Raw genomic sequence first — 16831 nt, 5'->3', positions numbered from 1 at the left:
TGGGCAATGCTGGTCCTTTGAAAGGAGCTGGGATCTTGCCAGCTGTGATGCTCACGGTCCCTTTGGTTCCGCCTGTGCAACTCAAACGGGATTTTCTGGGGTCCTGGGGAAAGCAAGCCAGGTTGTTAGTAGGCCTGAGGAACAATGAAATGCTGCCAAGGAGATTTAAAACACTTAAGTCTTGAACTGTACCTCTGCAGCATGAGCTTGTCATGGGTCTGTGATGTATGATGGCTATCCCAGCTCCATACAGATAGAATTTCTGCCAAGGAAATATGTCCTCGGCTCTTGGGAGCATTAACCAAGGTCAGTAACAACAGTAACTGTTCCCTGGGTGGCAGAGGCACACTGCAAAGGGCACCTCCTTAAAATCCACGCTGCCAGAGAAGCCCTGCCTGCATACAGGATATACTCGGCAAATATTTCACCAGCAAACAGTGTATTTTGGTGCGGCCAACAGTTCTATCACAAACCCAGAATCTTCCTTTCTATTATTTCTCTCTCTGTCATTCCTCCTTAGTTTCTTAAATTGCATAATTAACCATTCTCTTCCTCTTTAGAGAAAGGGTACCATGGCAACAAGGCAGTGAACCTCCTTCACGGGGCTGAATGGCATACGGCAGGTTGTGAAAGAAATCAGTCTGCTTAGAAGAGCCTGTTGAGTTGCTTTTGACAGAAGAGAAGAAAACAACATTCAGACGAATCCCGTACCTTACTCTAACTGTCTGAATTTGAATAGAGGGCAGGTTATCTTAAAGGGAAGTTCCTTGAGCTGTCACAGATTTGACAGTGAGGAAGATGGAGCTTCTTCCATAGCTGTTTGACACACAGCTGAGCTTCTAGTGACTTCCTGTTCCTCTTTTTACAGAGAAGCTACCAGGTCAGCTATAAACTGCAAAGATTGACTCTCTGTGTACCGGAGAGGCGTATGGGAACACCGATCAGCCTCCTGGTGAGGCTGGACTGGTTTCTGTGCGGAGCACAGTGACCAGCCCTGAGAAAGGAGGAGAGCCAGTCTACACTGGCGGGCTTGTCTGTGACATGCTAACATGCTGAGAAAACCAAACGCCACCGTTCTCTACCACAAGCCGCTCGCTGCATCAATGCAGAAGTGCCCACGTCAGGTAAAGAGGATCAAACAAATTGAAAAACAAGATGTGTGTCCTCATGAAATTCAGGGAAAAATAAGCAAGGGACTTGAGATTCTGAAAGCAACAAGAATAAATCTTTGTCTTACCAGACTTAGAATCAAGGCTGTGCCCTTTGTAAAGGCTGCTCCTTAATGCTCTTGGTTTCTGAGCATTTGTGAACATTTTATGAACTGTACCAAGGCATCACCACTGCTTCTACAGTGGGAAGTTTTATCTCCCTGTCTGCCCTGCCTAGCTGTGATAGCTACCTCTACTTCTTCCTCCAGTTGACACCTACATAGCAGTGTGAGCTGGACAGAGGAGGCTGACACTATTCATGGTTCAGTGGCTGGATGTGCACGGTATCACAAAAGATTTCCCTTCTAAACCCTCAACTTCATGTACCTTTCCTGAGCTCTCCAGCATGATACTTCAGCTGTGCAGATTTTTCTTGAAACCACGTTTTCCACCCATCCTTCTCTCCTGCCTCAGTGGAGCATCCCAAAAACCACATCCTAACTTAAAACACTCACTCTGAGCTGCTCGTTGTGCAGCACATCCCAGGCCTCCGGGCCAGTCGGCAGCGAAGCAGGAGAGCACAGCTGCAGAAAAGAGCTCAGTCACTCCTTGCTGCACACGCTGTACAGTGAAAGACGTCTTAAAACTCTATTGTTGTTCATCTTGCAGGGAATTAATAGACACCAATAGCACTTAATGATTTCCTTGCCCTGCAGATGAAACTATTAATTAAGGGTCTGGTTTTAGTCAGCCACTGGTGTTTACTAGTTCTAATTGCTTTCCTTGGCACCCGGGTGGAACGCTGTTTGCTGCTGGTTCACATTCCTCCTGAGCAGCAATTACTTACTTGTCAGTAGCACGGCCACAGCATTAGCACCCTCGTTAGGGTCACATCTTTTCTCTTTGGTCTTCCCCATTGCTTTGGGATAATTTTCACTCCCTCCTAACTCTTGATTCCCTACTCTCAAGCCTTTTTCCATGAAACAAGCTCAGAAGCTGCTACTAACCACAAAGCTTCATTCTAGCTTCAACCCTGGCCTTTCTAGGGTTTTACTCTCCTTTTTAAAATACCACATGGACCTTTCTGTATCGTCTAGACGGTGAAACACAGAACAGTCTTCTGACTTACAGATAAAATGCTGCCTCAGGTCTGTTTATTTCTTACTAAGTACTATACCACGCGGCGAGTTAGTCTAACGCAGTTACCCTTCCCTTGGACATAGATGGAACCTGGTGGCTTGGAAAAAATAGCTCCCAGCCTCATCCCTAAAATATTATCTGCAAAGAGGAATTATTTCCCTACCTCTAGCAACAAGGATTTTCTACCTAGAGCTGCAGCTTCATCTGCTGAATTGGTGATTTACTATTTCTTAGGTGAGTATCTCAGTGACAAGAGTCAGGCAGCCTATTTCGATCCCTTTGTGCGATTCAATTAAACCATTAATTAAGTGATGTCAGTGTCCTTTCACAGCTGACTATACACACAAGCAGGCAAGGAGAAGGGGACAGACCCTGCGGTGCTAATAAACCGCAGCAGCAGGGGTGGTTTACCGCAGCCCAGCTGCAGCTGTTAGGGACATCTGCGCAGGGTTTGCTGGCTTTCCCTCTGGGGCAGGAGTACCTGGCTCAGAATGCACACAAGGCAGGTGGGTGAGTAGGTGTTTATAACCCCAAAGCACCCCCCGGGGGCCTTTGAGAAGTAACAGTTCAAGTCGGGTTATGTTTTTCCACTGAAGGCTTCGGCAGATAAGCGTAGTGCTGCTTTCATGCCTGGCGTCCCTGTCCGGCCCCTCTTCTTCTCCCAGCTGCCTCTCCAGCTTCAGACCATTGACTTCACAAAAAAGAAATCAAGGACCCTCGGATTGTTTTTGTGCTTTTCCAATGCTCTCCTCTCTCTTCAAGAGGCATTAGTGGGTACTCAACGGCAGTGGGAACTGCCTAGAGGTTTTACTAATGAACTGCCTAATAGCATCCAAGTTCCCATGCTGATGGTGAAGCAGGGCTGTGGTGCAGGGTCCTCTTGGAGAGGTACAGAGGGGAGCCAAGACTTGATGATACCCTTTTTTATTTTTGAAACCACTCATGCTTCCCCTGCTGTGCTCTCCAAGCTCCCCCTGCACTAGTGCCACTCAGCAGGGTCCTTTAATTTCTCTGGAGTTCGTAACTCTCTTCCCATATCCACATCTACTAATCTAAGTGAATCTACACCTGGACCCAAACCTCTCAGCAGCTACAGAGCCCTAACAGCCTCTGCTTGGGAGAGCTGCTCACGGCAACAGCTTCACAGCTTGTTTTTCTAAAGAAAAGAGGCAGAAGGGAGAAGGTTGGGTGAGAGGGGCTGAAAGCTAAGCAAGAATGAGGGCAATGAAAAGGTGGGTTGGAAAAGAGAGAAAACACAGAGGGAAAAATGCAGGAAGAGAAAATACAACATTAAAGAAAATTCCTGAGGCTAAAATCTCTCAGCTAGTGGTCCAAGGATGCAGGGAAGGGCTCTCCAGAATCAGGCTAGATGCGCTCCCCTTTGCTGTTCTCCCAGCCAGACCCATCAAAAGCACGGGGTGGCCTTGCTCAGAAGTCTTCTCTGCCAGCACAACCAGCTCTTTGTGGCTTTCTCTTCACCATTTTAAAGATCATCCAAAAGCTACATTTAGAAACTGCTTCAAAACCTCTCCAAGTGGCAACTACAGTCCTGAAAACCTTCCTCCCCATTCTGAGCTGGCTCCAAAATCCTTCCTCTGTGCCTTGTCGCTTAACAATTCATTTTGGAAAGCCAAACTCTAAGCCAGAGTGGCTGGGATTGATGCCTGCTGTACCTCCCTGCTACATCGCCAAAGATTCCAGCTTTTGGCTCTTTCTCCCTCTGTTTGCTCCCCTGTGCAGAGACAGGCCAGGCTTCCCACAGCACACAGGGCTCCAGGTAACAAATAAAACTGGGGGCCACGGGCAGGTCCTGCCCCTTCAGCAGGTCCCATGATGAGGTGCTCAAACAGGACTCTCATCTCCTCATGCACCAGCCTGCAGGCAAACAACTTGCCCTCCCGATTGCCAGCCTTGACTCTCACACAGCCCCTTGCCAAGACCTGGATGCTGCCTTTCATTTTGCTCCTGCTAAATCCACAGATGTAAATTACCAATTTCCCGAGCTGCCAGAGTCAAACCAACCAAGGAATGCAAATGACTTTAGACAGGCCAGCCCTTCAGGCTTCTCTGTAATGCCAACAGCCAGGAAGCAGCCTGCTCCAGTGCTGGGAGATGCTCCGAAACAATCCGCCCTTGGATGTGGTTGTAAAACCAGCCCTGTTTACCAACATCCCTGCAAGAGTGCAGCTTGCTGGGGAGATTTCCTTCCTAGTGATCCTGCAGCCAAACGTGGCAGTGCAGCCACTGATGGGTCAGTGTAAAACTGGGACCATCCCCACACAGCAGGGCTGCTCTCCCCAGCCCTTATCGGAGCCAGTGGGTCAGCACTGACATCTTCAAACGTGAGCCCTCTCTCTCTGGGGAAGAAGCCAGTGTGGGCAGGAGCCACTGTCTGGGGGTTTAAGGGGCAGGAGGCAGGACAAGGAGAGATTAACTCAGATTTTACTGCCCCAAGCCAGATGGGTTGCACTGCACAATTGTGCTGTCGACACGACATTTGTCTGCCCTATGTTACAGGAGACCTTGTTTGGCTGCCAGCTGCCCCTTCTCCCTTACAAAGAGGGATTTTACTGGCATTAAGGACTCACCAGTCAGGGCTGGACCCATGACCTACCTACACTGCTGCAGGTATCAGCACAGCTAATCCGGACCTTATCCTGATCTCAGGATCAACCCCCATCCCCTGAAAAAAAAATAGGGCAGGAGCAATAAAAACCATCCTTCATGGCTGGAGATGCGGGAGTACACATTGGCTCTGCAACAGGGACAATGACAGTGTTTCAGGAGGGGTGTCCCACCCACAGGGATGGTGGCGACACTGCAGCATCCTGCAGGACACAGGCAGAGCCCAATAGCAGGGCCCAAGGCTCCCCACAGGTGCCGGCGCCCCTCACCTCTCCAAACTCACCATTTGAACCGTTTTCACCTCGAAAATCAGCGGCTGGGCGCAGCAAGGCCGTTTCCATGCGGATGGCTGTTTCTTCCCGTTGCTGTGGCAACAGCGCTGGGTGCCAGCAGGCCGGAGGCGGAGGGCGAGGACCGTATCTCCCGGGTGCTCGCCAAGGGCAGCGGGTACATCTAATCCGGCATCGCTCCATTTTACGCCTTTGAGGAGCACCAAGGAGCTATCAAATGACCAGCTCGGCAGCAGCGAGCAGGTGCTCGGGGGAGATGCAGCGCTACCTGCTGCTCTTATTAACACCCTAAAACCACATCCAACAGCAGCCAGCCAGCTCTGGCAGGGCTTCCCTGCCACCTGCCTGGCTGTCATCTCCCCCTCACCCAGCCAGTCCCACACATTCCCCGGCTCCAGCACCCCCAGGGCTGGGCTGTCCTCTGCCAGGGCTCACGCCCCGGGGTTGGATGTCAGCTCCAGCAGTGCATCTTCACCGGCCCCATCCAGGGTAACCAGAAGCTGCTGCCCGGTTCATTAGGAAATGGGACAGACAAAAGTCACTGGCAGATGAGAGGACAAACCTGCACAAGACCACCTTTCAGAGGGGGGTGGTGCACTGCAAAAAAATGAGGGTTCGAGGAGTCCTCCAGGCAAAGCCAGGGCTGCTTCGGTCCACATTTTGCATGCTGCGAAGCTATTGAGGAGAAAGATAGATGAGAACAGCCATGGAGAGTAGAAGTAACATGTTTCTGGGTTTAAAAAGGCTGAAATCAAATTAGTTCTGTCACCTACAGAAAATTAACTCCTCCAAAGGCTCCAGGTCATAACTGGACAAAGCAGAATGTGGAAATGCTGGGGGCTTTGTAGTGTTACCCACGACATTCCATTGCCTTGTCCCAATTTCAAGAGCATTTTCTTCCATAGTGGCCAAATATTGTGCTGCTCCTCCTCTAGCAAAGCTCCCCTGGGAGCCACCTCTCCCCGTGGTCCTCCCTTGTCTGGTCTGACAAGGGCTGTGGGCACCCACCAAGCACCTGTCTCATTCCCGCCTTCCTCTAAAGCCGTCCTCAAATTGTCAGGTGCACTTGGCATCCAACACACAGTCATCACCCTGCCAGCAAACTGCAACAGCTAAAAGGCTGGTTAGCTCAGTCAGTCAGAGCGTGGTGCTGATAACACCAAGGTTGTGGGTTCGATCTCCATTTGGTCCCCATGTGTTGCCTGATCTAGCTGAGAGATGTCCCTGGCCATGATGTCCTCTGCTCCTTGTCAACCAAGCAAGGGCCAACATGTTACCCAGATGCCTCTTTTCAGTATTCTCCTCACATGCAGGACCATGGTAGTCACCCACGAATTACCGGTTTCCAGATTGCTAGCCTAAAATCAGCACAGTGAGGGGTTTTTTAATGTCAAAATATCAGGAAAAGAATGTGCCATTCAGGGTTTTTCCCACATCGGTATTGTTCCGAGAACTCATTTCCTTACGCAGTTAAGTAGAGCTCTTCCCCGAGAGAAACAAAGGCAAATCAGAGCTGAGCCAGCAAACGGCTCTAGCAAGGACACTGCTGCCTGAGGAGCACTGAGCCGGGTGGGCAGGTAGTGCCAGGCTGTTACTGCTACCATGACCGATTTTGCACAGCTCAACCCATGTCCCCCGCAGCCCTGGAGCAAGGAAAAAAGAAATAAAAAAACCCCTAAAAGCACTTCCACCATTCCCTCCTCCTGAGGAGTACTTGGCCAGAAAAGCTTTTACAACCACATAACAAGACAGGGAAGCACAAGGAAGGCACATCAGCGATGCGGACTCTGAAACTCAGAAAGCAAGGCAAAAGCAAACCCACAAAATCCTGCCCTGTTGCTTGCGCCCAGCACCACCTGCTTGCTCTGCAGCGTGCCCCTGTCCCATAAAGGTACACGTAAGGACAAAAGCTGTCAAAGGGCCACAGCCCTGAAAGATCCCACAGGAAAAGCTGGCAGAAAAGCGGAAAGATAGAGGACGCAAACAAGAAAGACAAAGAAACTTTTTAAAGCGTCAGAGATCTGATTCTTTCAGCTGGGTCAAAAGGACAAAGGGAAGCATAACAGACGCCAGCACCTGAGCAAAAGGAAGGTCCTACAAGTACACTGAGAATCAGGCAGCTAAATCGGGGCCAGCCGCTCAGTGCTGGAAGGTTAATTGAAAGGAATCTTTAGTAGGGACTCACCATTAATGGATACAGGGTTTGATTCTAATGGGATTTCTGTGGCTCACCATCTAATGCAGTTTGTATAAGAAATAGTGTAAGTGTCCTTCTTTTTTTATTAAAAAAAAAAAAGTAAAAGCCACACAAGAAGTAAAAAAAGACGGGATTCTGCTGCCAGTCAAACACAGTTTGCACGACAAGCATCTCCTTGTCACTTAGTGCCTATCTTAAAAGCCACAGGCTCAAGTGCTTTCTGATATGCTCAAGGTCTCAGAAGGAAAGTATCACAGAACTGCACACACAGAAGCAGAGGAAGAGTTCAAAGGGAAGTGGCTTTCATGCCCAAGATGCAGATAGTTAGAGGAACTAACACAGACAGGGATGCTGCTAGGCTATACAGAGCAGCAGTGCATGACAAGGGGACCCTGCCCAGACTTTGGGAAGGTCCCATCTCCATGTTCTCAGCCACAACGTTTGGCAAAGCCGCATCACGCCTGGGAGTGGCACGTGGTGGAAAATCGGAGCGCCTCAGCCCAACCTAAATGCAGCAGAGAGGTGATGGCTCTTCTGGCAAGCAAGGTGTGTTCAAGCTTTCATCTCTTGCAGACCATCAGCAGAAGATGGCCACAAGGTTAGACAAATGCTATAAGTGGAATAAGAGTCCCTGAACACAAGTTGCACTAATAATAATATGTAAAGGGGAAAATATAACTGAAGGCCAAGAAGTCCTCCCCCAGCATTAGCTCACTCAGACAAGAATTTCAGAAATCTGCACTAACTGCATTAATGCCTCAGGTAGGAACATCCTTGAGCACACTTGGATTCCAAGTGCAAGGAAGAGGCAGCAAGCTCAAACGTGATATGCCTGCGTAGTCCAAGGCCCACCCCTGCCACCTCTTCTTAGCAAAGGGATTCCCATCTGTGCCATTAAGATTTCTGGAAGAAAAAAGACAATAAATCAGGCTCTTAAAGCAAATTCCGTTTATTCCATTTTTGTCTTGTGTTGCTAACAAATCTTCATCCTAACCTAGGAAAAATACCAGGTAGAAAAATCTCTCCCCATTTCCTCCCACTCTCCCTGCTACACTCACATTTTTTGTTTCTTAAATAAAAGAATCAAAATTTCAAGCATGAAAGACTTTTTTTTTAATACATTTCTATAATAAAATTAACTCTGTTGTAGATATAAAATGCAGCAGCCAAGACCAGAGGATCTGCTACGCTACTCCAAGGCAATTAGTACCCAGAATGATCAAGCAGTTTGTCTGCAAACATAATAAGAAAATACTTAGCACTTACCCAGCGCTTTTTATCCATGAATCTCAAAGTGTTTTACAAAAGCTGAAAATACGTTTTTGGCCTCATTTATGGAGAAGAAAACACCAGCTGGAACAGGAAGAGATTTGCCCCCAGTCACAGAACAATTTAATAGCAGAGCTAAGAACAGATCTCTGGGCTCTCAGCCTCAAGTCCAACAATCAGTGCCGTGCTCTCCGCTTCACACAGGACAGTCTGAATTTGGCAAACGCCCCAACTGCAGAAATGCTGAAGTGGTTTATATTTTTGGCACCAAAAAAAATGTCTAAATGATCTGACAGCTATTTTAGTAAGCACTGACCTCCCAAGACTGTGACAACAAAGAACAAACCCAGGCTTGGATGAAGCCGCTGAGAGCTTTGGAAAAGGGAAAAAAGAGAAGTCTCATACTGTAAGTCTGAACAAATGTGAGAGTGGTGCAGAAGGAGGTAAATCCATGATCTACAGTGTGCAAATGACTCTCCACTTGGAGATTTAATTTTAATGTTTGAGGAACTGATCACAGGATAAAGACCTAAAACTTTGACAAATAGTGTTACTGGATGGAAAGGAAGCTGGAGCCATAGCACACGCAGCCTGACACCTCCTCTATCAGCAGTCTTCTGACCCGACAGACCTGAGAAACTAACAGTGCAAACACCAGGAAAAGAGCAGTGAAATACAATGTTTTACCCTAGAAATATGTTTAGCAAGGCCAGGAGAGGAGAGAGGTACCAGAAGAGAGAGAGTAAAGGCTGATTCAAGGACCCCAGGGCACCCTCCACGATGAGGTCCTCTATTCAGGCTACAAGCAGGCACCAACAACCTTCTTTCCCTGTGCATTACCACATAAAGTGAATGCATGACTTCAGCACTGTTCTTCACAGGAAGGTGGCCACAGCACATCACTCACAGCTCATTTTGGTCCAACAACACACCCATGGGGTCCCCTGAAGTAGAGGGTCCCCCCTGTATAAGCACCAGTTTTCTAATGCCCTCCTTGTATCTTCTGTAGGAATAGGACAAGAGCAGGCTCCAGCTTCCAGTCCCTCGTGCTGCTGGCACGGCTGCACTGCCTGGCAGCCCACAGACACAAACCAGCTCGTGTGCAGTAAAACCCACAACCAAAATCTCCATTTTTAAGAGTGAAGGGCAGGCCAGTAACCTCGCCACGCCTCTACCTCACCTCTACCCACGGCAGCAGGTAACATTACTCCCAGGAGATTTTTTTACCAGCAGTATAAACACCGCAGCAGCCCGGTGGGCACCAGTGCACCCGCCAGCTGTGCTTTTGAAGCCTGGGAACAGCAAATCGGGTTCTCACAGAGAACAGCACATCAAACAGGGACAGGTAAGCAACCTAAATCAACAAGCTCATCTCCTAGTTGCAGATCTGCAGCAATGCACATTAATTCAGGATTCCTCCCTCGGCAAACCCAAATACTACTAATTCTCCACGCTTGTATTCCCAACACGTGGGAGAGCGCCAGCAGCTGGGTCTCTCCTCCTCTCAGCAGCAGAATCTGCAGATGGCTGTGAGGATTCACCCCCTTGCTGCAGAAAAGTCTTTCTGACGTGAGCAAAGAGCTGCTGTTGCTCCTCACACCCTTCCCAGCCATCACCTTCCTTCTGTGCCCACCTCCGTGTGCGTTAGAGACAGAACTAGCTGCCCTGGCTTTCTGGTATTAATACACCACCTTTCGCTTAGGAGTTGTTGCAGATATTAAGGCACAAAGATTAAGTGACTTGCATAAGAGTCAGGAACACACCTCATGTCTCTCAATTGCAGTGATTTCCCACACTTTTTTTTCCTGACCTTTTGCATATTAAAATTACGTGAGTAGATTGTGCGGATGAGAATAGGATTTCACTTCCCTACTAATACTGAAGATACAAACATGGGTAGCTGTATTTCTAAACCCTCCCAGTGGCTCCCATCACAACAGGCTGTTTGTCTTAACAAGGTAGGAGAGCTCCAGTGCAGAAGGGAGCACTCCACAGACGTGTTGCAAAGCTCCGTCTTTGCCATCCGAAGACCTACGACAGGAGAGAAAACGGACGTGCCTCTGGGAAACCAGGACAGAAACTTCAGCTACACTTTGTTCATCAACAGGAATAGGGAACAAGAGCAGCACTGAATGCAGTGGGGGCCTCCACAGTACAAAGAGGGTCAGAAGAAACATTCACACGCCTAATTTGAGCGGATCATCTTTCCACAGCTGAGGGCCCCGCGAGGTGCCGGCCAGCAGGAGCTCCCAGGTCAGGTTTCTCAACACGAGCGATGGTTTGGTTTCCTAGAAGGTGCAAGTGTCTGGCTTTGGTGCGTCTGTGGCAGGAGAGCAGCCGCCCCAGCTACGAGTCACACTACGTGCAGCTGTGCCTCATGTGGAAGTTAACCACGTACTCTGCGTTAGTGCGCTGCACCGAGATGGCAAAGGGCTCGAAGGGGTGGAAGGTGAACGCAACCAGGCGTCGCACGGTGTGATTGATGGGTCGGCCCAGGAGTCCCGCCTGGATCTCAAACTTCAGGAGGCCAGAATCACGAGCGTAAAATCTGAAAGGAAGAGAAAGTCAATTATGGCTGTTTGCAACTATTGACTTTGCCATCTGGCCGCTGCACATACAGAGACAAGTGCCTTGTTCGATCTCTGGTACTCCCTCAGGGAGAGGAGGTGCTCAGCTGGGTGTCTGGCTGTTGGCTATGCAGGGAAGTCCCTCCCAGGGCAGCTGGTTTTCCACTGTCTAGAAAAGCTTCACTTCATTTTAGTACCCCCAGTGAGAGAACCCTGCTCATCATTTTGCTGGATGCAGCTGACTTCACAAGAAGGAATAAGTTTGGTGCAGACCCCACCTGTGCTGGCTCTCCATCCTCTCTTAATGCAGGCTGCTCCCCTTGATCCCTAAGGCCGAAAAACTGTTCAGCAGTAAGATCACTTTCCTTAGTAACGGCCTTCACTCTGGTGTAAGGCCACCCCTTCCCTCCCCTGGCATTGCCAGGCAGGCTTTACGTCGCTGCTCTTGTGCCTCACGACATCCCCATGCAGTCAAGGAACGTGAACGGCTCGATCCAACTCGGCTCAAGGGTGCCAAGTTGTACTTCACAGCTCAAGCAAAGCTTTGCAATCCTTCTAGATTTCCATCAAAAAAAGTATTAACAAGATAGGCTGGGCAGGAAGTACCTGGGGGATTGCATTCAACAACCACAGCAAGGACAGACGTCAGAAAAGCCTTGCATCCTTCTGCCGCTGCCCACAGGTGACCTCTGGAAAACAGCTTCAGCACAGAGCGAAGGGGACAAGGCAAACAGCACCGAAGAGACTGGCAAGCCTGGGAAGCTCTTTGCTTCCTGAACCATCTTTGCACAGTGTGTGTAACCGACGTACACCCACGTAACACCACTGTCCTGTGCTGCTGTGGGAACAGCAGCAGTCTGCTACGGCCCCCTCCTCCCCGAGACATCGGTGGAGGTTTCTGGATGCGGCACCTTCACAAATCAGTCAGGCTCTAAGTTCAAGCCCTCATCCTGAAGTTGTCTCAGTTTGTTAAATCATTTTCTCTGCTCTTTCAGTTTCGGGCGCAGAATTGCCGTGTTGCCTCCCAGCTGTTTCCTTTTCCACCATCATTTAGTACACGTGAGTATTTTGCATTTTCCTCTGGTTTTAACTCAGAGAATGCTTTTAATCTCAGAGCACACTTCCCCCCTGCCAGCTATATGATGCACTCAGCTCTCAGCCTAGAAGAACGGGCGATGACAGATACAGGCGGTGCTGTTTCAGGCGCAGACATACTCCACATTTTAACAACACAGCCTATTGAGAACCTCATGTTCTTCCTGGAGGGCCACTCTCCTCTCCCTTCCTCTGAATCAAAGTACCAGCCAGCCTTGCCTGAAAATTGCACACAAGAACCCAGCGAGAGTCATAATCTTGGTATTTGGCTTTTCAAAAAGCCCTTTTCCTCCTACACAGGGCTGAGTATGCAGAGGGTCATTCTTTAAATAAAGCACAGTCCCCCGTCTGCCTCTCTCTCTCCCCAATTCACAATAATTTACTACTCAAGATGAAGCTCCCTGTAATCTCAAAGATGTGCTCAGTTTGGTATTTTTAAATGTATTTTTAAAAGTGCTCTGCAATCAGAGGCCATTTCCATGGGCTCTCACTCTGGGGATAAATTAGGCACTGCAATATAAAATTGTATGTCAACAGAAACAGCAAGGCCAGCCTTTTCAAACTGTATGAAAATGGAAGATTTATCTGCAGACCAATTTTTTTGGTTAAATGGCTCCTTATTAGCCATCTAGATGGATTTTAGAGACCCCCTACTATAAGTAAGGCTGTGTTAGAGCCTCTTCCTCACAAGTGCCATCATTTCACCCAGTGAATATCTCTTCAAGCCTCCTGAAAAGACACTGGAAGACGGCAGTGCCGGGGAACCTGAAGTCCTTCCTGCCTGAGAGCGAGCAACCACTGGTCTCAAGTAGCCAGCTGAGAGCTGAACCTTCCAGCACGCCAAAAGGCACTATGGGCTAAAAGAACACAGTGCACAGAGGTGCTGAAACCCATGTGGAAAAGGCACATTGCTGCCTCACACATCGTGCCAGCAAAGCGCACACAGACTGCAATACCCTCAGCTTCTAAAGGGTTTTGCATTCCAGTCAATCAGAGGACTTAGATTACAGAACCTGTGGCCCCTCGTTTCCAACCTCCAACCACAACAGGCAGCAGCATTATTTTATTAATCCCTTTGTTTTGCATGTGGGAAACACAGCAGCACTACTTCAGCTACCGAACGGTTAAGGTTAGTGCCTCGGCTTCTCCTCGCTTTCCAAAAACCAGGAGCCCCACTGCTCTGCTGCCCTATTCACGTCCTAATTGACTCTGCACAGCTTTGAGCTTTAAAAGCTCTGGCTCTGGAACGCCGCTTTGCTCTGGGGAGGGAGGGAGGGAGGGAGGGAAGGTGGCACTTTGCTTTGTTTACTACAAAGACGTAACCGCAGCAAACTGCGGTTTTGCTCCCTTTTGTCTGCAGGAGCCATACGCAGGTTGGCGCTGGCAGACAACTGCCGCCCTGCAAGTTTTCCCAACGTCAAGCACGACAAGGAGGAAAAGGGCAGGATTTTCTCTGCAGATAACACCGGAGCTGGAGATCAAACTAAATCATACAGGCAGAAAATTCAATTAAATGTACATTAATTTGGGAATTGAGAGTGCAGGAATAATTAGAGGTTCCCCACCACCTGAGTCAGGGCCAAGGGAGATATGAAACCACTTTTTGAGAATGCATTGATGAAAATAAAGTTGGGAAACCGGCCAGAATGGTCTCCCTAGGCTGCCTGAGCCCCTGACATGTGTTTAGTCAGTCACTAAACAAAGCGCTTGGGCACTGAAGGGTCTCTTTGTTTTCAGAGCACAGGTTTGCCTTTGCAGTACTGTAAGTGGAAAGACTATTCTGCCCGGAGAACTCAGCCTCTTTGGGCCTTTCACAACGGAGATGCTGGATTTTTAACCGCTACTGCTTGCAGCCACAGCTGCAGCAAACAAAAGCAAATAACTAGTCCTGGTGTTTCTGCAAGAAGCATTGCATGCCTCCTTACTCCCAAGCTCGGACTTGCTCCTCCTTCTGCCAGCATCAAATACACAGAGAGAAGAGGCACAGCTCGGCCCTTACACCTGGCTAAAACCCCCACTACAGAAATAGATTTCCTACCGATCGCAGGAAGAGGGGGGGTATGAAGAGGAGCACAGCTCCCAGGGTGAGAACTGTAAACAAGCAAAGTCTGAAAATAGCTAAATCAATACCACGAGCATTCTGAATAACACCTAACCCAGCCGCTATTTTACTCACAGGACAAACCAGGTCATCCCTGCCAGTGAAACCCACATGCTCCAAAGGGATCCTTCCAGCTCAGGAAAGCATCCAGAATCATGTCACTCCGCAGCCCAAACACAACAGCAGGACTGCAGGAGGAGGAGGAACAAGAGCATTCACACGGAAAAGGCTCAGGCTTCATTACCCAAACTTTCCCCAGGGCAGCTCAGCCAAAAGACCTGCAGAGCCTTCCCCCACATGCAAGATGAAACAGTTATCGCAAGGAGAGCAGCGAAACTTTGTGAGACTGCTGAAATAAACCCTTTAGCAAAAGGACGTGGTAAGAGAAGGGCCTCGTTCTACTCCCTTTTCTGCACACTTGATGCCACAGGTGGTCTAGTGTTACTCTTGCACTGCTCTCCTTGCACACAGCTTCTTGTGGCTCCGTACCTTATAGGGTGATCACCGCAGGTCTTAGGCCGCTCCATGACGGACACCCACTTGTCATCGTAGCTGAAAAGGGAGAGGTCGAGGTATGGGCTGCCACTGTACGACTGGGCGCTGATCGGGAGCTGGCCCAGCAGCCTCCGCACGGCCTCCGTGTGCCCTCCGTACTTGGCATTCACGATAGTGTCTTTGAACCTGCAGCAAACCAAAAAACAGGTTTTACTCGCAAAGGCCACAGGTGAGCAGCACAGCTTAAATAAACTAAGGAGGAAAACTGATAGGGGAAGAAAAACAGCAGCAGTGTAAGAAATAAACCAGCTCATTTCCAAACACGTACCAGTGATTCAAGCATCAACCAGTTCTGGTGACCTTTTTATCCTTCCTCATCATTACTATTTCTGCTCTGAAAGCCCAAACTAACAGAAGGACAAGCCTGTGCCTACCCACAAGGTCTGGCCCCAGCTGCTCTGCGGTACAGGAAATGAACAGGATCAGAAACAGGGAGAGATGGATTAACAGCTAATCAGTCAATCCAAGTTTTACCACAAAGCCTGGAAACAACATGCAGACGCCAGAGGATTTCACAGTAACAGTTGAGCCCTTAATGTTGACTTGAGAACCCCATCTCTCCAGCCGTTATGTTTTAAATGCGTAAAGAGAGAAACCTTAGATGACAAAGAACCTTGACGAGAAGCCTAAAGCTCTTCAGAAACTAAAGCGAGCTGCAAGTTCTTCCTGATGGAGAGGTTAACGCAGGCTGGGTTTCTCTTTCCAAGTAAAATCTGAGCTTTCCATGTGCAAGAATAGCCAGATCAGCCGCATGGCAGATCAAGGAGGGTTAAATGTTTCCATTTGACCAGAAACACTCAGCCAAAAGCCATCCTGCTGTGACTTATGCTCTATTATATGTTGCTACAGAAGTTAAACACTCATGTTACAGGCCCTTGTAGCCAAGAGGATGAAAAGATTCTCCTCTCTACCTTAACACAAGGTAGGAGTTGTTCATCATGTGTCTGCAGTCAGCCCTCTCATTCTCTCTCCCACTAAGCATTAAGGATTTCCTGACAGGCACCTCTAGAAAGTTATAAACACAGTCAACTTCCTCTTACCTATGTGACATCAGCCTAAAAATCAACAGAAGCTTCGTGCCCATAAGTGATTGTCAAGTACTTTGAATGATGTGAAACAAATCATTGGAAGAACAAAACACCCTGAGTCACATAAAAATATATTCCAAGAGAAACAACACACTCTGCCTGCCTCATTAAAACCATATTTGACTGTTAAAGTACGTTCTAGAAATCCAGGTTATTTTTGTATTTTGCTCAGCTTTCACAATAAATCTGGACAGATGACTTTCCCTTCTCCTAGCACAGTCTGACAAGAACCACGAGTTTGTGACTGATGCTGGAGAAAACGCTACAGAACACAGTCCAACATACACAAAATTCAGAGAACACCACTTGGCAAAATACATTCAATGAGATGACACTAGCATCTTGACAAATCTTCTCTTCAGGGACCTAAGCTACGAGACAGCGATACTTCAATAATCTCCCGAAGAGTTACTGTGCGAGGAAGGCCAGAAACCTCTTTCCGACAAAATTCCTTTTCCTTCTTCTAAGCACTGGATTGCCACTGCTTTGATCCTTCCCATAACAGGACAGGTGCTGCGGAATATAAAATCAGCTGCGTGAGGCAGCGAGATGAACCACATACAAGCCAGACCTTTGCACCACCCAGTGTCTAAAGGAACTGGTTTTCCCAGGGTCGCCGTCGTTATTTGATACTGGCCTCCAGCTGCCGGGGGTGGGCGTGTGTCTATAGGGTACAAAGCATGCTCCGAGTGGCTCACCGGCGCTGGATCTGCCTGGCAAAGTTGTTGCTGGAAGCTGAGCAGGGGAACTGGACCG

General features: G+C 48.7%; 1 protein-coding gene across 1 annotated transcript in view; it reads right to left on the bottom strand.

Annotated features, from left to right (window-relative positions):
* Positions 1-11027: 11027 nt before the first annotated feature.
* The window catches only part of DET1 (de-etiolated homolog 1 (Arabidopsis)), a 10011-nt gene continuing 4207 nt past the window's right edge, over positions 11028-16831 (bottom strand). Inside the window, 3 exon segments of the mRNA XM_009871822.1 lie at positions 11028-11217; positions 14922-15113; positions 16774-16831. The exon segment at positions 16774-16831 is cut by the window's right edge and continues 15 nt beyond it. Coding sequence (XP_009870124.1) covers positions 11028-11217; positions 14922-15113; positions 16774-16831 — 440 coding nt within the window.

Source organism: Apaloderma vittatum, unplaced genomic scaffold (genome assembly GCF_000703405.1).
Source record: "Apaloderma vittatum isolate BGI_N311 unplaced genomic scaffold, ASM70340v1 scaffold22676, whole genome shotgun sequence".
Lineage (NCBI taxonomy): Eukaryota > Metazoa > Chordata > Aves > Trogoniformes > Trogonidae > Apaloderma > Apaloderma vittatum.
Note: the sequence above shows the minus strand (reverse complement) of the source record. Positions and strands in the feature narration are given on the sequence as shown.